Source organism: Chiloscyllium plagiosum, unplaced genomic scaffold (assembly GCF_037043375.1).
Source record: "Chiloscyllium plagiosum isolate Xiang-an unplaced genomic scaffold, Cpla_swu_hap1 HiC_scaffold_10, whole genome shotgun sequence".
Lineage (NCBI taxonomy): Eukaryota > Metazoa > Chordata > Chondrichthyes > Orectolobiformes > Hemiscylliidae > Chiloscyllium > Chiloscyllium plagiosum.
In genome coordinates this window covers 79,321,987-79,346,361 of record NW_028270148.1, presented here as the reverse complement: position 1 = coordinate 79,346,361, position 24,375 = coordinate 79,321,987, and the positions used below count along the sequence as shown (strand labels likewise).

Genomic DNA, 24,375 nt, shown 5'->3' with positions numbered 1-24,375 from the left:
AAACTAGAGGATATAAGTTTAAGGTGAGAGGGGAAAGATTTAAAAGCAACCTAAGGGGCAACTTTTTCATGTAGATCGTAGTGAGTGTATGAAATGTGCTGCCAGAGGAAGTGACGGAGGCTGGTACAATTAGAACATTTAAAAGGCATCTGGACATTAGATGAATAGGAAGGCTTTAGGAGGATATGGGCCAAATGCTGGCAAATGGGCCTAGATTGATTTAGGACATCTGGGGCGGTATGGACGAGTTGGACCATCGGGTCTGTTTCCATGCTGTACAGCTCTGTGACTCAAAGTATAGGTAGCAACCAGAGATCCATATTCAGAGACTGTGCTCAGATGGAATTACTTTGCAAATGATGCAGTTACGCCAAACATAATCCACAAAATGCTCTTTGGATTGTGACATAATCCACAAATAACATGCAGTCAGCACCTCCTATTGATCACATGTAAACAGGATCTTTACTGTGTTCAAAAAAAAGAGTACTGTGTACAGTTTTGGTTGCCTTATCTAAGAATTTGTACTAGAAGTAGTGCAGAAAAACACTTGACTGCTCCTAGTATGAGGGGGTTATCTGATGAGAAACGGTCAGACAGGTTGCACACTATCCTTTGGAATTAAGAATGAGAAGCAATCTTGGCACAGCATGGTAGCTCAATGGTTAGCACTGCTGCCTCACAGTGCCAGAGACCCGGGTTCAATTCCACCCTCTGGTGACTACCTGAGTGGAATTTGCATATTCTCCCCATGTCTGCATAGGTTTCCTCCTGGTGCTCTGGTTTCTTCCCATAATCCAAAGATGTGCAGGTTAGGTGGATTGGCTATGCTAAATTGCCCAATACATTCAGGTACATGCAGGCTAGGTGTATTCGTGTAGGAAACACAGGGTTACAGGGATACGATAGGGTGTGGGTCTGGGTGGGATGCTCTTTGAAGGGTTGATGTGGACCCAATGGGCTGAATGACCTGCTTCCACACTGTAGGGATTGTATGCTTCCATGATTAATGAACCCGAAGGCTCTATATATAATGGATGTCGGAAGATGCTTCCTTTTGTAGAGACGTCTAGAACTGTTCAAAGTTGCAGAAGGACCTTCCATTTAAGATGGAGACAAGGGCACATTTTTTCTTATGAATCTGTGGAATTATACCACGATGGAAACCCAGATAGTCATTGAAATGTTTCCAAGGCAGAGGTAGATAGATGCTAACAAGGTACTCAAAGGTTATATGGAGTAGGCAGGAAATGGAACTGAGGCCACATTAAAATCAGCTGTAACCTTATAAATAGTGTAGTTTCAAGAAGCCAAACTGCATACAACTGCTCTTAGTTCCAGTGCTCATGCATTAAAAATAGTTGAAGTCATAGAAAGGAAAGCAAATAATCAAAGGAACCTCAGGGCACAATTCCACTGCATGGCAGACTACCTCTGCACTTGAATTTTCGTGGAGAATTGCAAACTGTATTGAAAAGCGAAACACATGATGTTCTTTCTTCTAATTTAAACTTCAAATGAAATAGTGGAATTTATATTTGATACCAGTTTAAAGCAGATTGTTTCATTACATAAGGGGAATTTTCAGTGTTGCATCTTAAATTTGTATATCTAAGAAGATGCAACCTCATAATTCTTGGATCAAGTGAAACTTGTATTCGTTTTCTGCTACAGTTTTACTCCCAAAAAACCTGATTTAATCACTGAGGTCAGATAATGTCTTAGCCTCCTAACCAGGCTGTGGGGCAGCAATGCTAACCACTGAGCCACAGTAGCACTCGAAGGATCTTTACTATCTTCACAGCATTTTGTTAAGTATGTATAACACATATATAACATATGCCTTATAAATTCAGACTGAATCATAAATACCACTTGTTGATAACTGGTTAGACATAAGTTGCAACAGTAGGATTCTCAGTTAAGAATTCAAAACCTAGTTATTTGATTTAAAATAATTAAAATTCCTCAAAAATCCCTAAATCTTACAACATTAGAGCAATACAACTTTACCCTGAATCAATTGATTTTCAATGCCACACTTGCCTGGGTGTCAGCTTCAGCATAAACTCGGACCACATCTTCTGTACCGGATGGACGCACAAAAGCCCGTGACAAATTGTATTTCTTCACCAAAGCATCAATATTTTGCTGCAGGCCTGCAGGGGATATTACTCGCTTTCCAGCATCCACAGTGACAATTTTTTGTCGATCAGACACCTAATAAAAACCAAAACAAAAAGGAGTGCTTGCAGCACATGAAATTGTGGAAAGTAGGACTTAAAGCTTTCAAGTCCTTAAATGTGCTCAAGTAGAAAATCATTAACTTTATAACCAAAAAGCTTTGGAATTTGACAAGGATGTTATACTGAAGCCCTGATCATTTTCAATTAATTACTACTCCCTTTATCAACTCTCAACCTTGTTATAAAATTGTAATGAAACCACTTTCATTTTATTCACTCGTGGGGCATAGGCATCACAGGCTGGCCAGCACTTATTGCGAATCCCTAAGTTGGAAGCTTGACTAAATCAACAGAATGTGTTGCTGGAAAAGCGCAGCAGGTCAGGCAGCATCAAAGGAGAAGGAGAATCGACGTTTCGGGCATAAGCCCTTCTTCAGGAATGAGGAGGATGTGCCAAGCAGGCTAAGCTAAAAGGTAGGGAGGAGGGACTTGGGGGAGGGGCGTTGAGAATGCGATAGGTGGAAGGAGGTTAAGGTGAGGGTGATAGGCCGGAGAGGGGGTGGGGGCGGAGAGGTCGGGAAGAAGATTGCAGGTCAAGAAGGCGGTGCTGAGTCTGAGGGTTGGGACTGAGAAAAGGTGGGGGGAGGGGAAATGAGGAAATTGGATAATTCTGCATTTATCCCTTGTGGTTGGAGGGTTCCTAGACGGAAGATGAGTCGGTCTTCCTCCAGGCGTCGTGTTGCCACGGTCTGGCGATGGAGGAGGCCAAGGACCCACGACGCCTGGAGGAAGAGCGACTCATCTTCCGCCTAGGAACCCTCCAACCACAAGGGATGAATGCAGATTTATCCAGCTTCCTCATTTCCCCTCCCCCCACCTTTTCTCAGTCCCAACCCTCAGACTCAGCACTGCCTTCTTGACCTGCAATCTTCTTCCCGACCTCTCCGCCCCCACCCCCTCTCCGGCCTATCACCCTCACCTTAACCTCCTTCCACCTATCACATTCCCAACGCTCCTCCCCCAAGTCCATCCTCCCTACCTTTTAGCTTAGCCTGCTTGGCACATCCTCCTCATTCCTGAAGAAGGGCTTATGCCCGAAACGTCGATTCTCCTTCTCCTTTGATGCTGCCTGACCTGCTGCGCTTTTCCAGCAACACATTTTTAAGCTCTGATCTCCAGCATCTGCAGTCCTCACTTTCTCCTAAATCAACAGAAGACCATACAAAATAGGAATAGGATTAGACTGTTTGGCCATTGAGCTTGTCATTCAATAGGATCACATCTGATCTAATATTCATCAGGATCACTTTCCTACCGTTCCAGCATAACCCTAGACTCCCCTTAGGATCAAGAATCTATCTGTCTCAGCCTTAAATGTACACAAGGACTCTACCCCGACAGCTATCTGTGACACAGAGTTTCGAAGACTCTCAACCCTCAAAATAAATTCCTCCTTACTTCAGTCTTAAATTGCCACCTGTTTGTTCTGAGAATGAGACACTATCTAACTTGGTGGTAGATTTTCCCATGACGGGAAACATCCTCTCAGCATTTACCCTGTCAAACTCTTAAGAATCCTGTAAGTTTCAATGAGATCACTTCTCACTCTCTAAACTCCAATGATCAGAGTTCCAAATATGTTTAGCCTTTGTCATAAGACAACCCTTTCATACCAGGGATCATCCTAGAGAATCTTCTCTGAACTAGCTCCAATGAATTAATATCACTCCTTAAATAAATGAACTTAAATAGCACATAGAACCACAGGTGCAGTCTCACCAGCACCTTGTAAGTTGCAGTCCCTGCTCTTATATTTCAATCCCTTGAAAATAAGGGGCAACATTCTATTAGCCTTCTTGATTACCCACTGCACCTGTGTTTCATGCACAATTATCCCCAAGTCCATGTGTTGCAGCTTTCTTCAGGTTTTCTCCATTTAAATAATATTATTCTTTTTGTCTCACTTCGAAAATGGAACAACTTCACATTTTCCCTTATTTACCAACTTTTTGCCCACAGACTTAACCTACAACGTGTGATATATTTTGCAGAGTAAGCTGATCGGGTTGGCTCACTAATGGCACTATTTTCTGACTCGATGTCCATGGTGCAACAGGTCTTGAGCGACTCAGTGCAAACAGAGCACTGCATTGTCAGAGGCCTTTTTGAAGAAGATATTATGGCCTGTTAATGTCCATGGTTGTACTCACGGCGACCTTCATGGAACATTCAATATTTTCCTTATGAAAAAGTGAAAACTAAAGCGCTGACTAGATGGCAGAAGGGTAAGCATAATTTATCAATACTCAAATGAGAAAAATGTAACTACTAGTTACATTGATCGGAGCTGGGACCTCAAATGTTCACTACATTTATTAATTCCTCACTAAGAAACACAATAGAGAACTGCCACATATTGAAAATGACACAGACATTACAGTAAAATAAGTAGTGAAAATGAAGTATAAAACTCAAAGGGACATTGCTGCAGCTGGATTTCAACCAAGTAGGAGGTCATTTACATTTTGGGGCCAAAAAGGAAATGGTCCTTGCAAACATTTCCCTCAGTGCTTCCCAGAAGCTTTAAAAGACAAAAATTGACACCAAGCCATCCATATTATGAAAATTTATTGACAAGATGGTTTTAAGAAACCCACTAAACGAGGAAATAGCGGAGAGGTTAAGGGAAGGAATTCTGCAACAGAGTGTCTTGGCAGCTGAAGTCAAAACCACCAATGAAAGTCATACTAAAATGGGGTTCTCAATACTGCTAAATTGCTGCTGCAGTTATCAGAGAGCTTTAGGTGATTACAAAGATAGAAAGAGGCAATGCCATTGAGGGATTTGAAGATAAAATCAGGACGTTGCTTTACCAGGATGCAGTACCTGAAGAAGGGCTTATGCCCGAAACGTCGATTCTCCTGTTCCTTTGATGCTGCCTGACCTGCTGCGCTTTTCCAGCAACACATTTTTAAGCTCTGATCTCCAGCATCTGCAGTCCTCACTTTCTCCTTATTGAGAATTTAGACATTATCATGGAGGTTTGAATAACCTTAAGATTTTGGAGGGCCAAAGATGGAAGACCACCCATGCATGAAGTGGAATATTCAGGCATACAGGTAACTAAGGCAGGGACATTAAAAGGAAAATACTGCAGATGCTGGAAACTTGAAATAAGAACAAACAGCTGGAAAACTCAGGTCAGGCAGCATTCGCAGAGAGACACAGTCAGCATTTCAGGTTGCTGACCTCGTAACAGAAACTTCCAAGGCAAAGATGACAGTTTTAATAGCTGATAAGCTAAGGAAAAATTGAGCAATGCTACAGAAGTGGATACAGTTGGTGTCAAAGGTGCAGTGGAAAACTCATAATGGAATCAGATATGACACCAAAGCTGATTATCAAGTATAGCTTCAAGTTGAAGTCAGTGGCTAAGAATACAATTTTTGGCAAAGATCAACAGGAATAGTTTCACTCTTCCCAATACCCGAGGAGATTTCTACTCATCTAGCACTGAATGTCAAACAAATCAAACGCATTGGAACAGTCAAGTTATGAAGTTGAGAAGGTGTCAGCATCACTGACGTAGAAACTGACCCTTTGTTTGTCACTGAGTGATTGCATGATAGATGAAAAACAGGAGGGTAAGGATAAATCCATCAGAGAGCCAGACAAAACATTATACTTATATAGTATATAAGTAAACTATAAAAGCAATTTGCAGTCAATTAAGTGAAGTGCTTTTCAAGCAAATTCCCTCTTTTACTGTAGTAAAATACTGCTGTTAATTCGTGCATGGCAAATTCCTTGTTTCAATGTCTGCCTAACAGGGCCAAAATTTAACCTCTCAACCTAAAGGCAGCACCTCCAACAGTGTAACATTCCCTCAGTGTTGCACTTACCTCATTCTAAATTAAATACTCTAGTTTGTGAACACAAAATTACCAAAAGATGAGAACGGCCATGATAGATACTAATGAAATGTGTAGCTGCTTTCCCTTTAAATGTTCAATGCTTCCAACTTTTTACATTAACGTAACGTAAGGAATAAACTCACCTTCACTTTTAGTTGCCTGTTAGGAAGGTCTGTGTAAATTGAATCCCATTTTTGGATAGTGAAGCCCGTAATAAACAGGATGGCCTCTATTGTTAGCAGGTCTGATATGGCATCTCCCACTGTCTATAAAGTCAGAATCAGAGGTCAGAAAATGCAATCAGTAGACTGATGGACAGGCCCTGTTTAAACGTCGTGGAGCTTTACTAATAAAGCTATGAGTAGTCAGGTAAGTCTTTTTTTATAATTATATTACATGATTAGCAATATTTACTGTTCATAGGATAAGCTGTTTAATAACTAAATGAAAACCTCTAGATACTATTGATTTCACCTACACATGACACGCTCCGAATTCCCCACTAAAATAGCATCAAATGAATGCCAGTTACTTATACAAATGCTGGAGAATAGAGAGTCAATTGAGGTTTCTCTTTCTCATTAGCTTTTCATCAAATTATCCATATACAGCCTGTCAAGTCTTACTGGAAATGCCTACTTCAAGTAGCTATGTAAAAGGTCATGCTATGCTTAACAAAATGCATTCACCTGATTGATTAAATCAATAGTGTTTTCAAGCATTTTAGCTGCATTGGTTCTCTCTACTGGTTGATTATTGTCCCAAGCCAGCTGTCTGATGTTGTTTTCAGCAGTTTTACTAAAAAGTACCTTAAAAGGGGAAAATAAGTAGACATTTTTCAGATTCAGTTACTATGATATTGTCAATTCTATGAATATAATTTTAAAGACAACATTTCCATCATACAAACAGAGGGTTCTCCTTCCCATCACCTGTGCTTCTCAATTTCTCTTCCAAAATGTAACAACCAAAGTGGACCAAGATGCACTGGACATCAGAGTGCATCTAAGAAAAATTAACATCAGCAAAATTCACATCTGACTTTGGAGGAACATGTGTGGAGAGCTCACAGCACAGGAGTAGATAAGTACATGGTTTTTAAGTGTAACCTTGCTGTCTTTTTTTGAATAGTGAGTAGAGTGGGTACTTTGTGGTTTTATTGAGATCAGTCTCTTGATTAAAATTTAATAAATATAAAACATAGGTACTAAGGTTAGCCTGATGTAGTGTTTTTAGATTATGTACAGTGTGGAAACAGGCCCCTCGGCCCAACAAGGTCACAGCGACCCTCCGAAAAGCAACCCACCCAGACCCATTCCCCTACGTTTACCCCTTCACCTAACACTACGGGCAATTTAGCATGGCCAATCCACATAACGTGCACATTTTTGGACTGTGGGAGGAACCCGGAGCACCCGGAGGAAACCCACGCAGACACAGGGAGAATGAAAACCTCCACACAGACAGTTGCCTGAGGCAGGAATTGAACCTGGCTCTCTGAGGCAGCAGTGCTAATCATCATGCCACCGTGACTGTGCTATATTCTTGTTAAGGTGTAAAGATGGCCTTTAGTAGAATGATGTGCACTTCCTGTCAGATGTGGGAGATTAGGGAGAATTTCCATGTTACTGATGATTATGTCTACAGTAAATGTGTTCAGTTATGAATCCTATCAGGTCACATTGATCAGTTGGAGCAGCAATTAGAGGTAATGACGAATTTACAGGAACTAGGGAGTGTGATGGAAGGCAGTTATAGAATGTGGAACACAGAACAGTACAGCACAGTACAGGTCGTTCTGCCCTCGATGTTGTGTGACCTTTTATAAAACTAACCTACATACCTACATTCTACTATCATCCATGTGCCTATCCAGGGGTCACTTAAATGTCCCTAATGTATCATAGAAATTTGAACATTTCAGCGTAGGCCAGGCCCTTCGGCCCTTGATGTTGCACCGACCTGTGAAACCAATCTGAAGCCTATCTAACCTACACCATTCCATTATCATCCATATGTTTATCCAATGACCATTTAAATGCCCTTAAAGTTGGCGAGTCTACTACTACTGTTGCTACTCTTTGAGTAAAGAACCTACTTCTGACATGTGTCCTATATCTATCACCCCTCAATTTAAAGCTATGTCCCGTCGTGCTAGCCGTCACCATCCGAGGAAAAAGGCTCTCACTGTCCATCCTACCTAATCCTCTGATCATCTTATGTCTAACTCTACCACCATTGCTGGCAGTGCATTCCATGCACCCACCACTCTCTGTGTTAAGAACCTACCTCTGACATTTCCCCTAAACATTCCTTCAATCACCTTAAAATTATGCCCTCCATTTCCACCCTGGAACGATGTCTCTAGCTATCCACTCAATCTATACCTCTCATCATCTTGTTCACCTCTATCAAGTCACCTCTCATCCTTCTTCACTCCAATGAGAAACGCCATAACTCCCTCAACTTCATAAGACAATGCCCTCCAGTTCAGGCAGCATCCTGGTAAATCTCCTCTGCACCCTCTCTAAAACTTCCACATCTTTCCTATAATGAGATGAGAAAGGGAAAAAAAATCACAGATAACGCCAGGAAAGGTAGGAGAGGGAAGCAGGTAGTGCAATAGTCTCCTGTGTCTGTGTCTATCTCAAACAAGTATATTGTTTTAGAAAATGTAGGGAGTGATGGACTTTAAGGGGAATGTAGCATGAGCAGCCAAGTTTCTGGTACGGAGATTGGCTTTAATGTAACAAGAGATATGTCAGGTCCCAAGTAATCGATTGTGATAGGGGACTTTCTAGTCAGAGGCACAGATAGACCGTTCTCACCGACAGCGAGAAATCTGAATGGTCTGTTGCCAGGATCAAGGCTATTTTGCAGAGAGTACAGAATATTCTCAAAGATGAGTGGGAGCAGCAGGAGGCAGTTCTACACACTGGAACTAACGACACAGGAAGGGAAAAGGATGAGATTCTTAATGGAGAATATAGGAAGTTAAGCAGGAATTTAAAAAGGTCTTCAGGAGTAGTAGTATCTGGATTACTCCCGTGCTCTAAGCTGATGAGGGTAGGAATAGGAGAACAGAGCAGGTGAATGAATGGTTGAGGAGCTGGTGCAGGAGAGAAGGATTCACATTTTTAGATCATTGGAATCTCTTCTGGGGTAAAAGTGACATGTAGAAGGAAGGAAGGATTGCACCTCAATTAGAAGGGGACTAATATACTGGCAGGGAGATTTGCCAGAGCAGCTTGAGAGGACTTAAACTAATAAGGTTGTGTCTTTTTGGGGGGGGGGGGGGGGGGTTTACCCAGGGAGATAGTGAGAAAAGAGATCAGTCTCAGACTGATACCGTTTGGGAGAGGGAGCAAGAAGTCAAACTGTCAAGACAGGCATGAACAAAGCAAAGAATGAGGTAAATCAAATTGAATTTATTTCAATGCAAGAGGCCTAACGGGGAAGGCAGATGAACACAGGGTATAATTGGGAACATGGGACTGGGATATCATAGCAATTAGAGATGTGGCTCAGGATGGACAGGATTGGCAGCTTAATGTTCCAGGAAAGAAATGCTATAGGAAGGAGAGAAAGGGGAGGCAAGAGAGGAGGGGGCGTGGCATTTTTGATAAGCGATAACATTACAGCTGTACTTAGGTAGAATATTCCTGAGAATATGTGCGGGGAAGTTATTTGGGTGGAACTGAGAAATAAGAAAGGGATGATTACCTTATTTGTATTGTGCTACCGACCCCCAATAGTCAGTGGGAAATTGAGAAACAAATTCGTAAGGAGATCTTAGTTATCTGCAAGAATAATAGGGTGGTTATGGTAGGAATTTTAACTTTCTAAACATAGACTGGGACTGCCAATGTGTTAAGGGTTTAGACAGAGGGGAATTTGTTAGGTGTGTATAAGAAACATTTTTGATTCAGTATGTGGATGGATCTACTAGAGAAGGTGCAAAACATGACCTACTCTTGGGGAATAAGGCAGGACAGGTGACTGGGGTGTCAGTGGGGAAGCACTTTAGGGCCAGCGACCATAATTCTTTAAGTTTTAAAATAATGATGGAAAAGGATAGATAGGATCTAAAAGTTAAAAGTTCTAAATTGGAGGAAGGCTAATTTTGACAATATTAGGCAAGAACTTTCAAAAGTTGATTGGGTGCGGATGTTCGCAGGTAAAGGGATGGCTGGAAAATGGAACTCTTCAGAAGTGAGATAACAAGAGTGCAGAGATAGTATATTCCTGTTAGGGTGAAAGGAAAGGCTGGTAGGTACAGGGAATATTGGAAGACTAGAGAAATTGAAGTTTTACTCAAGAAAAAGAAGGAAGCATATGTCAAGGTATAGACATCAGAGATCAAGTCAATCCTTATAAGAGTATAAAGAGTATATTTGAGAGAGAAATCAGGAGGGCAAAAAGGGAACATAAGATATTTTTGGCAAATAGAGTTAAGCAGATTCCAAAGGGATTTTATAAATACATTAAGGACAAAAAGGTAACTAGGGAAAGAACAGGATTGAAACTTTATTGCTGGAACAGCACAGCAGGTCAGGCAGCATCCAGGGAACAGGAGATTCGACGTTTCGGGCACAGGCCCTTCTTCAGGACTCCTCAAAGATTAGGAAGGCAGCCTATGTGTGGAACCTCAGGAGATGGGGAAGATACTGATTTTGCATCAGTGTTCACTGTGGAGAAGGACATACAGAACATGGGGAAATAGATGGCTATAGATGTATGGGATTTACATGTATTTGGAAAGGCAAGGACTGATTAGGGATAGTCAACATGGCTTTGTGCATGGGAAATCATGTCTCAGGAACTTAATTGAGTTTTATCAAGTAACAAAGAGAATTGATGAGGGAAGAGCAGTGGACATGATCTATATGGATTTCAGTAAGTAATTTGACAAAGTTCCTCATGGTAGAATGGTTAGCAAGGTTAGATCACAAGGGATACAGGGACAACTAGCCATTTGGATACAGAACTGGCTTGAAGGTAGAAGACAGAGGGTGGGGGTGAAAGGTTGCCTCTCAGACTGGAGGCCTGTGATCAGTGGTGTACCACAAGGATCGGCACTGGGTCCACGGCTTTTCATCATTTGTGTAAATGATTTGGATGTGAAGACAGCAGTATAGCTAATAGGTTTGAGACTACACAAAAATTGGAGATGTCATGGACAGCGAAAAAGGTTACCTCACATTACAATGAGATCTTCATCAGATGGGCCAATGGGCTGAGAACATGGCGTTTAATTCAGATAAATGCGAGGTGCTACATCTTGGGAAAGCAAATCTTAGCAGGACTTATACACTTAATGGTAAGGTCCGGGGGAGTGTTGCTGAACAAAGAGACCTTGGAGTGCAGGTTCATAGCTCCTTGAAAGTGGAGCCGCAGGTAGATAGGATAATAAAGAAGGCATTTAGTATACTTTCCTTTATTGGTCAGAGTATTGAGTTTAGGATCTGGGAGGTCGTGTTGCGACTGTACGGGACACTGGGCAGCCCACTTTTGGAATATTGTGTGCAATTCTGGACCCCCCTCCTAACGGAAGGATGTTGAGAAACTTGAAAGGGTTCAGAAAAGGTTTACAAGGATGTTGCCAGGGTTGGAGGTTTTGAGCTATATGGAGAGGCTGAATAGCCTGGGGCTGTTTTCTCTGGAGCATTGAAGGCTGAGGGCTGGCGTTATAGAGATGTATAAAATCACAAGGCGCATGGATAGGGTAAATAGATAATGTCTTTTCCCTGTAGTGGGGGAGTCCAGAACTAGAGAGCATAGGCTTAGGGTGAGAAGGAAAAGATTTAAAAGGGAATTAAGCGACAACAATTTTATGTGGAGGGTAGTGCGTGTATGGAATGAGCTGCCAGAGCAAGGGGAGGAGGCTGGTACAATTACAACATTTAAAAGACATCTGGATGGGTAGATGAACAGGAAGGGTTTAGAGGGATGTGGGCCAAGTGTTGGCAAATGGGACTACATTTATTTAGGATATCTGGTCAGCATGGACAAGTTGGACCGAATAGTCTATTTCTGTGTTGTACATCCCTATGACTCTACAGAAATAAAACAAAATTGGGCTGTTTATCAGGTTTCTACTAATTTTGAACTTGGTATTCTAATAAAGAAATGCTGCACCATTCACATTCTTAGAGTATCCAAAGTATAATTACAATGGAATTAAATTAAAAATGGCTACTTCCACAATAGCTTAAAAGCTACTTCTTGCAGCATTCTAATGTTATTTTTGAAGGGCCCCCTAAATCTTGCCTAGGCACCTAATCTAAGATTTTTTTTCACAATTCTTTCAACCTCAAATTTGATACCCCAAAGCTTGCACTTTAATTAGAACGTAGTAAATAAGTCACAGCAAGGTGACTAAATTTAGATGGACAACATAAGGTAAAAACAAGGACTACAGATGCTGGAAACCAGAGTTTAGATTAGAGTGGTGCTAAAAAAGCACAACAGGTCAGTCAGCATCAGGGGAGCAGGAAAATCGACGTTTCAGGCAAAAGCCCTTCAAACGTCGATTTTCCTGCTCCTCAGATGCTGCCTGACCTGCTGTGCTTTTCCAGCACCACTCTAATCTAAACATAAGGTACACTGAAGACCCTCTTTGGAAACTAATATTCATGTTGCCACTGTGGACAGATAAAGTGTTCTTTCTCACTTCACCTTCTTATGCTATAATCTTACCTCAGACAAATGAATGGTCAGGGTCCAGGTCCTCTGTACAGTCAATGTTTATCTAACTAGCTACTGATTAAAACTATTAGGATAGTTCTATTAAATGCCTTTAACTTATTTTGGAAGGGATAGATGGAACCCTTTCACTCCCACCAACATAAAAGAATCACTTTAGGGAAAGTATCACAAGTTTATCAGAACATGGGATTTCATACCATTTAATTTAATAAATTTAGTCTTCAGTCAACAAAACAAGTACTCTCAAGTTATCACAAATACTTAATTAAAACAAGAACAGACTAGTACAGCGCTCCATTCAAATTGCCACTCACTGTGCCATGGCCATTTGCTTCAAAATAAACTCCAACATCAAATTCTTGAGCTTTATGGTGCAAATATTTCACTCCTGTATTTACACAGTATACAGGAACCTAAGGAAAATCAGAAGCACAAGTTAGAAGTAATGTAACAGATGGAGTAATATCATTTGCATGCCAATAAAAAATAATTGTTAGATCTCTATAGTAAAGTTACACGTTAATTGCGAGATGTTACTAGAACTTACTTTTGAGCGACTTTGAACTTACTAAAGTTAACAAATAAATACAACTGCAGAATTTTATTACCTTCATGACCTCTGTGATGTATCTTGTTGAGTTTCCATTTGCATAGGCAGTCTGAACTACTGCCATCTGCAAGTCCAAGTCTGCCTGAGCAATAAGAAAAATGACAATTAGCTCTTCAGCCAAGCAGCCTTTAACTAGTGTGACTTAACTATTAGCTCTAATCGAAAGGTTGCAAAGGTTGCACTCACTATGAGGAGTTATTATTTGCAACTCCTGCATTAGGAACAAATTATGCTGGTCTCTGGAGAAAATGTTAAACACTTTTATGAGGGGTCAAACACCGTTAACAGATCAATAAAGGCCATGCTGAACTCTGTGCTGTTCCAGACTTGATGACAGAAAGTAGTTTAGATAAGAATCTTCTCATCACGAATAAAATGGATATACCTTTACAGTTTCCATCAATTGATTTATCACCCTTCTTGAAAAGTGAAACAATGATCAAATTGAGTTAGTACTTCTTATTACCAGACTCCTGCAAAGTAAAGGTTTGAGTGGGAGTTCATGACTCTCTGTAGCAATGCTGTCAAAGCCACATAATAAATAAAGCAAACTTAACTGGACAAGTAGCTCAACTGAACACAATAAACAACAAACATACTAAATGAAAAAGAATTCCTAATATAAAAGGGATGCAGAAACAGACAAGGAGCACAAATCATTGCAGGCTGCAGTGCTGGTTGAAAAACATAATTAAAAAGGAACACTGTGTTATACATCGAAGTAGAGAATAGAAAACAAAGTTGAAATTAATCATCATAGTGTTTGAAAAGATTTGTAGCGCGGGTTGTGGATAAGGTCATAGATTTGAGCTGGTCTGGGTTCCTGTAGATGTCTTGTCGTCTCGCTAGGTGATGTCATCAGGCCATCTTCAAAAAAAGTGTTGGTGGTCTATCCCACCTGATATTTATATGTCTTTGTTGTTTGGTATTTCCAGTTCTGTATCTGAGTGGTTTGTATATGGAATAAAGTTCAATGTGTTTATTGATTGAGTTCTGGTTAGAATGCCAGACTTCAAGGAATTCTCTCGCGTTGTCTCAGTTTTGCCTGTACTATGATTGTTGCATCTTCCCAGTTGAACTCAAGTCCTTCATTGTCCGTGTGGTTGGAAATGAGAGAGTATTGGCTGTGTCAATCAATGGCAAGATGTTGTTCGTGCACTTATATAGCCAGTTTTCTTCCAGCTTGACCTATATAGTGTTTTTCACAGTCCTTGCAGGGTATCTTGTAAATAATGTTAGACTTGTTGGATGTGGCATCGGCTCTTTAACCTTTGTGAGGAGCTGGTGAAAAGTGCTGTTTTGTGAATGACTAAGATTCATTAGATTACATTAGATTCTCTACAGTGTGGAAACAGGCCCTTTGGCCCAACAAGTCCACACCGCCCCTCCGAAGAGTAACCCACCCAAACCCATTCCCCAACCCTATATTTACCTCTAACGCACCTAACACTATTGGCAATTTAGCATGGCCAATTTACCTGACCTGCACATCTTTGGATTGTGGGAGGAAACCGGAGCACCCAGAGGAAACCCACGCAGACACAGGGAGAATGTGCAAACTCCACACACACAGGCGGGAATCGAACCCAGGTCCCTGATGCTAACCACTGAGCCACCGTGCCGCCCTGGAGTCCAAGGAGTCTGAGTAGTCGGGTAGTCATTTCTGATATTTCTCTTATGTACAGCATGGTCACTACCATGTCCGGTCATGTAGCAAACATAGCTGCATTAGAATACTATTCAAAATACACTGCAGCAACCCAGAACTCAGAAGGCAGAACATGAACACCTATTCAAGGGATTTAAACAAAACGTGTATTCCAAGGGCAATATCTTCCAGTATTTACGCAACAAGAAGAAAAGAAGAAAATAACACGCAACCTCGGCTGTACTGAGGGAGAATATTCCTGGAAATACATCCAGGGAAGTTATTTGGGTTGAACTGAGAAATAAGAAAAGGATGATTACCTTATTGGGATCGTATTATAGACCCCCTAACACTCAGACGGAAATTAAGAAACAGATTTGTAAGGAAATCTGTTATCTGTAAGAACTGAGGGTGGTTATGGTAAGTGATTTTAACTTTCCAAACAAAGACTGGGACTGCCATAGTGTTAAGGGTTTAGATGGAGAGGAATTTGTTAAGTGTGTACAAGAAATTCCGATTCAGTATGTGGATGTACCTACTAGAGAAGGTGCAAAGCTTGACCTACGCTTGGGAAATAAGGCAGGGCAGGTGACTGAGGTGTCAGTGGGGGAGCACTTTAGGGCCAGGGATCATAATTCTATTCGTTTTAAAATAGTGATGGAAAAGGATAGACCAAATCTGAAAGCTGAAGTTCTAAATTGGAGAAAGGCCAATTTTGACGGTATTAGGCAAAAACTTTTAAAGGCTGATTGGGGGCAGATGATCGCAGCTCAAAGGACAGCTGGAAAATGGGAAACCTTCAGAAATGAGATATTGAGACTGCAGAGACCGTATATTCCTGTTAGGGTGAAGAAAAGTTCATAGATGTTGGGAATGTTGGATGAGTAAAGAAATTGAGGGTTTGGTTAAGAAAAAGAAGGAAGCATACATCAGGTATAGAGAAGGTAGATGGAATGAATCCTCAGAAGAGTATAAAGGCAGTAGGAGTATACTTATGAGGGAAATCAGGAGGGCAAAAAGGAGACATGAGACAGCTTTAACAAATAGAGTTAAGGAGAATCCAAAGTGTTTTTACAAATACATTAAGGAGAAAAGGGTAACTATGGAGATAATAGGGCCCTTAAAAATCAGCAAAGCAGTCTTTGTGTAGAACCGCAGATGATCAGGGAGATACTAAACGAGTATTTTGCATCAGTGTTCACTGTGGAAAAGGACAAGGAAGATACAAAATGTAGGGAAATAGATGGTGACATCTTGAAAAATATCCACCTTACAGAGGAGGAAGTACTGGATTTCTTGAAACACATAAAAGTGGATAAATCCCCAGGACTTGATCAGTTGAACGCTAGAGCTCTGTGGGAAGCTAGGGAAGTGATTGCTGTGCCCCTTGCTGAGATATTTGTATCATCGATAGTCACAGGTAGGTGCCAGAAGACTGGAGGTTGGCTAACGTGGTGCCACTGTTTAAGAAGGATGCTCAGGAAAAGCCAGGGAATTATAGACCAGTGAGCCTGACATTAGTGGCAGGCAGGTTGTTGGAGGGAATCCTGAGGGACAGGATGTACATGTATTTGGAAAGGCAAGGACTGATTAGGGATAGTCAACATGGCTTCATATGTGGGAAATCATGTCTCACAAACTTGAGTAACAAGTAACAATGCGGATTGATCAGCTGGATGTAGGTTTGCTCGCTGAGCTGGAAGGTTCATTTTCAGACGTTTCGTCACCATACTAGATAACATCTTCAGTCAGCCTCCAGATGAAGCACTGCTGGTGTTTCCTGCTTTCTATTCATATGGTTGGATTTCCTTAGGTTTGTGATGTCATTTCCTGTGGTGATGTCATTTCCTGTTCTTTTTCTCAGGGGGTGATAAATGGGGTCCAAGTCATTGTGATTGTTGATAGAGTTCCGGTAGGAATGCCATACCTGTAGGAATTCTCGTGCATGTCTCTGTTTGGCTTGTCCTAAGATGGACGTGTTGTCCCAGTCGAAGTGATGTCCTTCCTTATCTGTAAGGATACTAGGGAGATGTTGTTTTGCGGCTAGTTGATGTCCAAGTATCCTGGTGACTAGTTTTCTGCCTGTTTGTCCAGAACAGGAATGACATCACCATTGGAAATGACATCACCACCGGAAATGATACCACCAACCCAAGGAAACCCAAATATAAACTGAAAACAGCAAACACCAGCAGTGCTTCGCCCGGAGGCTCACTGAAGATGTTACCTAGTATGGCGACAAAATGTCCAAAAATGAACCTTCCAGATTAGCGAGCAAACCTACATCCAGAAAATCAACGTGAGCTACAAATCTTCCAAAAACTTGCTAGGATTGATGTGGGCAGAGCGGTGGATGTGATCTATATGGAGTCAAGATTAGAGTGGTGCTGGAAAAGCACAGCAGGTCAGGCAGCATCCAAGGAGCAGGAAAATCGATGTTTTGGGCAGAAGTCCTTCATCAGGAATCTGTATGAACTTCAGTAAGGCATTCAACAGGTTCCCCATGGGAGACTGGTTAGCAAAGTTAGATCTCATGGAATACAGAGAGAACTAGCCACTACTACAGGTAGAAGACAGAGGGTAGTGGTGGAGGGTTGTTTTTCAGAATGGACGCCTGTAACCAGAGGAGTGCCACAAGGATCGGAGCTGGGTCCACTACTTTCGTAATTTATATAAATGATTTGGATGTGAGCATAAGAGGTATAGTTAGCAGATGACACCAAAATTGGAGTTGTAGTGGACAGTGAATAGGATTTCCTCAGATTACAATGGTAATCTTGATTAGATGAGCCAATGGGCTGAGAAGTGGCAGATGGAGTTTAATTTAAATCAATGTGACATGCTGCATTTTGGGAAAGCAAATCTTAGCAGGGGTCCTCAGAAGTGTTGCTGAACAAAGAGACCTTGGAGTGCAGGTTTTTTGATTTGATTAGATTAGATTAGATTCCCTACTGTGTGGAAACAGGCCCTTCGGCCCAACCAGTCCACACTGACCCTCCGAAGACTAACCCACCCAGACCCATTTCCCTCTGACTGATACACCTAACATTTTGGGCAATTTAGCATGGCCAATTCACCTGACCTGCACATCTTTGCACTGTGGGAGGAAACCGGAGCATCCGGAGGAAACCCACGCAGACACGGGGAGAATATGCAAACTCCACACAGACAGTTGCCCAAGGCTGGAATTGAACCTGGAACCCTGGTGCTGTGAGGCAACAGTGCTAACCACTGAGCCACCTTCATAGCTCCTTGAAAGTGGAGTCGCAGGTAGATAGGATAATGAAAAAAGCATTTGTTAATGCTTTCCTTTCTTGGTCAGAGTATAGAGTACAGAAGTTTGGACGTTATTAGATTAGATTAGATTACTTACGATGTGGAAACAGGCCCTTCAGCCCAACAAGTCCACATCGCCCCGCAGAAGCGCAACCCACCCATACCCCTACATCTACCCCTTACCTAACACTACGGGCAATTTAGCATGGCCAATTCACCTGACCTGCACATCTTTGGACTGTGGGAGGAAACCGGAGCACTCGGAGGAAACCCACGCAGACACGGGGAGAATGTGCAAACTCCACACAGTCAGTCGCCTGAGGCGGGAATTGAACCCGGGTCTCTGGCGCTGTGAGGCAGCAGTGCTAACCACTGTGCCACCGTGCCGCCCACAAAAAACATTTCTTAGATTACTTACAGTGTGGAAACAAGCCCTTCGGCCCAACAAGTCCACACCGACCCGCCGAAGCGCACCCACCCAGACCCATTCCCCTACATTTACCCCTGCACCTAACACTACAGACAATTTCGCGTGGCCAATTCACCTAACCTGCACATTATTGGACTGTGGGAGGAAACCGGAGCACCTGGAGGAAACCCACGCAGACACGGGGAGAATGTGCAAACTCCACACAGTCGGTCGCCTGAGGCGGGAATTGAACCGGGGTCTCTGGCGCTGTGAGGCAGCAGTGCTAACCTCTATGACACCCGTGCTGTCCCAATGTGTCATAAGACATTTAAACAGGCTAATTAATAACAACTATAAACGTTGTTCCAGCGGACAGCTGGAACTGACAACTGGAAGCGGCAGAGACAAACCACTATAAATGCCGGAGGAAACATCACAGAAGCGCTTCGCAGGAGGTTCCCAAGCACTGAGGATGTCACCTAGACAGGGGACGAAACGTCTGCAACACAAATTCCCAGCTCGGCGAGCAGAACCACAACAACGAGCACCCGAGCTACAAATCTTCTCACAAACTTTGAACTGGGATTTGATTTATGAGATTACTTGAAGAAAAGCTTTACCTTGACAAGAAGCTCCTGCAGAAATACTGTAATTAAAGTTGCGATCTTATCTCCATCAAGAAGGTGGAAACATCCAGATTCATCAATATAATAATATACAATTCTGTCTGCATCACCATCAAATGAGCAGCTGCGTTCATTTGCCTTAATGTGTAAGCCTGTAACAATCGAAAATGTGGTTGTTAACAACTTTGTCATAATTAGGACAGACGATAATCGGAAACTAGCTTTTTCACTTGCAATGCAACATATAAAGATTATAAAAGTTTTACTTCCATAATCTGGCACCCATAGTACTATGGTTTCCCAAAGAAACTACAGTGCTCTATGGCCTTGTATCCATTATGGTTTTCCTTGCTTTAACTTTTTAATAAACTTGTTTGGGTCAGTCTACAAAAGATTTTTATCTTCTACAAGTAGCAGCATTGAAGTAGGTTCACTGAAAGTCACTATTTAGTCATGTGGACATGCCCAGTCTGCTTTCACATAAAGGAGAAGGAGTCTGAGCAATATGAAGACTGCTACACTGACAAAGCAATTGGAATTGTACTGAAGGTAAAGAGTTCTTTCATATTCTCTAAAATAACTACTTTTGATCTCAATTTTGTCATCTAAGGATTTCTCTTTTCCCCAATTTCTATCCTTCATTGACTGAAATTGATATCAGAAGCCAAATTTTGATATAGCAACCAATTCACAATCATAAGTCATTTCCACTGCTAATCTTGCAGTTTTGACTCGCTCTGTTCTTCCATGAGTTCTCACTACTTCAGGAGGTGAATTTTTGAACTCCTCCAAAGTAATTGTCTCTCTAAGAGTGACTTATGTTTGATCCATTTTCAATCCCTTTATCCACCTATCAAAATTACTTTGTCTGATTCTTTCAAACTCTGTGTATGTTTGACCAGGTTACCTTCTTAGATTCCTAAAACTTTGTCTGTTAGGCTTCGAGTACCAGCTCAAATGCATTTAAAATGGCTTTCTTAACCTCCTCATATTCCCCAGATACCTCCTCTGATAGTGATACAAATACCTCACTAGTTCTACCTAGCTACTTTGTTTGGATCAACAATACCCAAGTGGTCACCAATCATTTCATTTGTTTAGCCACTTTCTTAAATGAAATGAGAAAGGCTTCTGGATCCTTCTCATTGAACGTAAGCAATGCTTAAACATATTTAAACAGATCCCCGCTAGGCCTTTAGCTGTGATGGGATTGCTTTCCATCGCTGTCCTCATCATAACTTCTACCTTTCACCTCTACCTTTGCTATTTTAAGTCAACTTCAAGTTTTCAGTTCCAACTTTTGAAGTTCAAAAACTCTCTTCTCACTTTATTTTTCATTTTGCTCTGCCTTCAATCATAATTCAAACTGTTTCATTTCCTTTTTGTGTTTCAACTGCTTCATTTGCAATTGAATTTTAGCCTTTTCCATTGATTCCAATGGCATTTCTGGCAATCATAAATGTCGGGCTACTACTGTAATTACCTCTCTTTTTGCAAGGACAAAGGCAACTCCCAACTCCAGCTGGGTTGCCAATTCCAAAAGCTTTGCCTTGCTCAACTTCTATAAAACTCCAGAAATGACTTTTTCTATACCCAGGAAAATCTTTGTGACTGAAAAAACCATTATTGCAAAAAAAACACCTTATTTAAATCAACAAAATTCAAAACCCAAAAAGAAAACACCAACATTCACTACTCACTGCCTTTGAGTCCAATAATCGTAAAACCAACCTGGAATTAGAGATTTTCATCCAGACAAGAGCCCCCAGTTTGTTCTCAACCATACCAAATGCCCTCAAAATAAAGAGGGTAGCCTGGACCCTAATGTTTTCTTATTTTAAAGGTTAACGTAAGGCAGTGCGTTCCAGATGGAATTCGATTGCCAAACTACCAGACTTGAAACAAAACACACTCCATGCATACATGCATACACTAGAATTAAGATATAGAAAATAAAAGAATTGGCTTAACTGTAATGATCAAAAAGCTTAACAAAATAATTTATATATTAACTACGACTAATTAACTGTTCCAGTACAGTAAAATCCCATAAAAACACCCTTGGTGAAGGCAAATTCAGTAAAATCGATCATCTCATGTGGACTTCTAGCAGCAGGAAGAGAACCCGAGCATTTAGCTGGAAAAGAGGTTCCACATCTAGCTTCAAGATCCTAGCAACTGTTACTGAAGACTAAAACTAAAAAACATCCTGGTTTTGTGGGAGCTTGATCCCACCTATTCAGATTTTAACTTAAAAAAAACAAGGCCTCACAAGCTGTTTATTGGCTTTGGAGCAGACTGTTCAGCAACTCTGCCTCAACATTCTTCATAAATAAAAATATACCTCTTAAAGCCATAGTATCATCACAATAGTAGTGTGTTCAGTTTTGGGCACCTTATTTAAGTAAGACGTTAATGTCCCAATAGACAGCTCATAGGAGATTTACGAGAAAGATACCAGGATTGAAGGATGTATATACAAAGAAAGATTAGAGAGGTGGAGCTTTTTTTACCTGGACCGGAGACGATTAGGAGGTGACCGTATTGAGGTGTTCCAAATTATGAACAATTTTGACTTGGTAAAGGAGGATATTGGACAGCATGGTGGCTCAGTGGTTAGAATGTTATCTCACAGCACCAGGGATCCAGGTTCAATTCCACCCTTGGGCAGCTGCATGAAATTTGCACATTGTCCCCTTGTTTGTGTGGATTTCCTCCGGATGCTCCAGTTTCCTCCCACAGTCCAGAGATATGCAGATTAGGTAGTTTGGCCATGGAAAATGCAGGGTTACAGGGATAAAGTGGAGGTGGGTTTGGATGCGCTTCTGAGGGTCGGTGTTAACTCAATGGGCTGAATAGCCTGCTTCCACACTGTGGGGATTCTGTGATTCTGTTTCACTATATCATATGTGAATATCGATGGTCACAACTGAAGATTGTCACCAAAAGAGCTAGGAGTGGAATGAGGAGAAATTCTTTTAGAAATTTGTTAGAATTTAGAATGTGCCGCCTGGGAGTGTGGGGGAGGTAGATTCCATAGGTTTCTAAAAGACAGCAGGATATGTATTTTAAAGTGCTGAAGTTAGAGGGCTAGCTGGGTAGCTCTTTTGGGAGCTGTTAGACACGATGGGTCAAACGGTCTCCTGCTGTTCTATAAAATTCTATGCTTCTATACATTATTTTCTATGGCTCACAGATAGTTACTAAAGCAGGAATTATTTTAGGTAACCATTGAAGAGAGATCATAGAGGAGGAGATTATATTGGGGAGGTGATGGCCTAGTGGCATTATTGCTGGACTGTTAATCCAGAGATCCAGCTAACCTTCTTGGGACCCAGGTTTGAATCCTGCCAAGGCAGATGGTGTAACTTGAATTTAATACATATCTGGAATGAAGAATTTAATGATGATGATGAATCTATTGCCGATTATCAGAAAAAAAAACATGGTCAGAGTCATGGAGAAGTACAGTAGAGAAGTAGACCCTTCGGTTTAACTCGTCCATGTCGACCATGACATGCTAATCTTATCTAGTTCCATGTGCCAGCACCTGGCCCATATTCCTCTAAACCCTTCCTATTCAAATTCCCAATCAGATGCCTTTTAAATAATGCAATTTTACCAGTCTCCACCACTTCCTCTGACAGCTCATTCCATACACACACCATCATCTGAGTGAAAAGGTTGCCCTTTTGCATCTTTCCTCTCTCACCCTAAACCTATACCCTCTAGTTTTGGACTCCCTTACCCCAGGGAAAAGACCTTGTCTATTTATCCTATTCATGCCCCTCATGATTTTATAAACCTCTACAAGTTTACCCCTCAGCCTATGCTCCAGGAAAAACAGCCTCAGCCTACTCAGCCTTTCCCTGTAGCTCAAATCCTCCAATCCTGGCAACATCCTTGTAAATATTTTCTGAACCCTTTCAAGTTTCACAACATCCTTCCGATAGGAGGGAGACCAGAATTACATGCAAAATTCCAAACGTGACCTAACCAACTCCCTGTACAGCTGCAACATGACCTCCCAAATCCCATACTCAATATTCTGACCAATAAAGGAAAGTATACTAAACACCTTCTCCACTGTCCTATCTACCAGAGACTTTACTTTCAAGGAACATGAACCTGCGCTCCAAAGTCTCTTTATTCAGCAGCACTCCCCAGGACCTTACCATTAAGTTTTTAAGTCCTGCTCTGATTTGCTTTTCCAAAATGCATTACATCGCAATTATCTAAATTAAACTCCATCTGCCACTTCTCAGCACACTGGTCCATCTGACCAAAATCCTGTTGTTTTCTGAGGTAACCTTCTTCACTCTCCACCACACCTCCAGTTTTGGTGTCATCTGCAAACTTACTAACTGTATATCCTATGTTCACATCCAAATCATTTATATAAATGATGAAAAGTAGTGGAGCCAGCACCGATCCTTATGGCATACCACTAGTCTTAGGCCATAAATAAAGTGACGTTTCCAAGGGCGGAAATGCCTATCACTAGGGGGCATAATTTGAAGGTAATTGGAGAAAGATTTAGGGGAGATATCAGAGGTAGGTTCTTTGCTCAGAAAGTGGTGGGTATGTGGAATGCACTGCCAGCAGTGATCGTAGAGTCAGGTACATTAGGGACATTTAAGTGACTCTTGAATAGTACATAGAAGTTAGTACAATGAAGGCTATGTGGGTTAGTCTGATCCTAGAGTAGGATAAAAGGCCGACACAACATCGAGGACCAAATGGCCTTATGTGCTGTACTGTTCTATGTTCACTAATGCCTTTCAGGGAAGGAAACTGCCTTCCATACCTCGTGTGGCCTACATGTGACTCCAAAACCACAGCAATGTGATAGGGGTGGGCAGTAAATGTTGCCTAGCCAGCGATGTTCTCATCCCGTGAATGAGTAAAGAAGGAAAAAAAAGAGAAAGTACAGTGTAGTTTCATCAGAATGACACTGGGGGTGGAAAACCATAAGCCATGAGGGAAGACTGAAGATAT

The 24,375-nt window shown here is 41.5% G+C and overlaps 1 protein-coding gene across 4 annotated transcripts in view; it reads right to left on the bottom strand.

The window, feature by feature from the left end:
• Positions 1-24,375, bottom strand: part of pgm3 (phosphoglucomutase 3) — a 153,006-nt gene that overhangs the window by 60,251 nt on the left and 68,380 nt on the right. For all 4 annotated transcript variants that reach the window (XM_043696211.2, XM_043696212.2, XM_087991497.1 and 1 more), the window contains 6 exons: positions 19,372-19,529; positions 13,417-13,500; positions 13,123-13,221; positions 6,790-6,909; positions 6,244-6,366; positions 2,047-2,220 (listed from right to left, as the gene is read on the bottom strand). In XM_043696211.2, the coding sequence (XP_043552146.1) occupies positions 2,047-2,220; positions 6,244-6,366; positions 6,790-6,909; positions 13,123-13,221; positions 13,417-13,500; positions 19,372-19,529 (758 nt within the window). The remainder of the gene's footprint in view (positions 1-2,046; positions 2,221-6,243; positions 6,367-6,789; positions 6,910-13,122; positions 13,222-13,416; positions 13,501-19,371; positions 19,530-24,375) is intronic.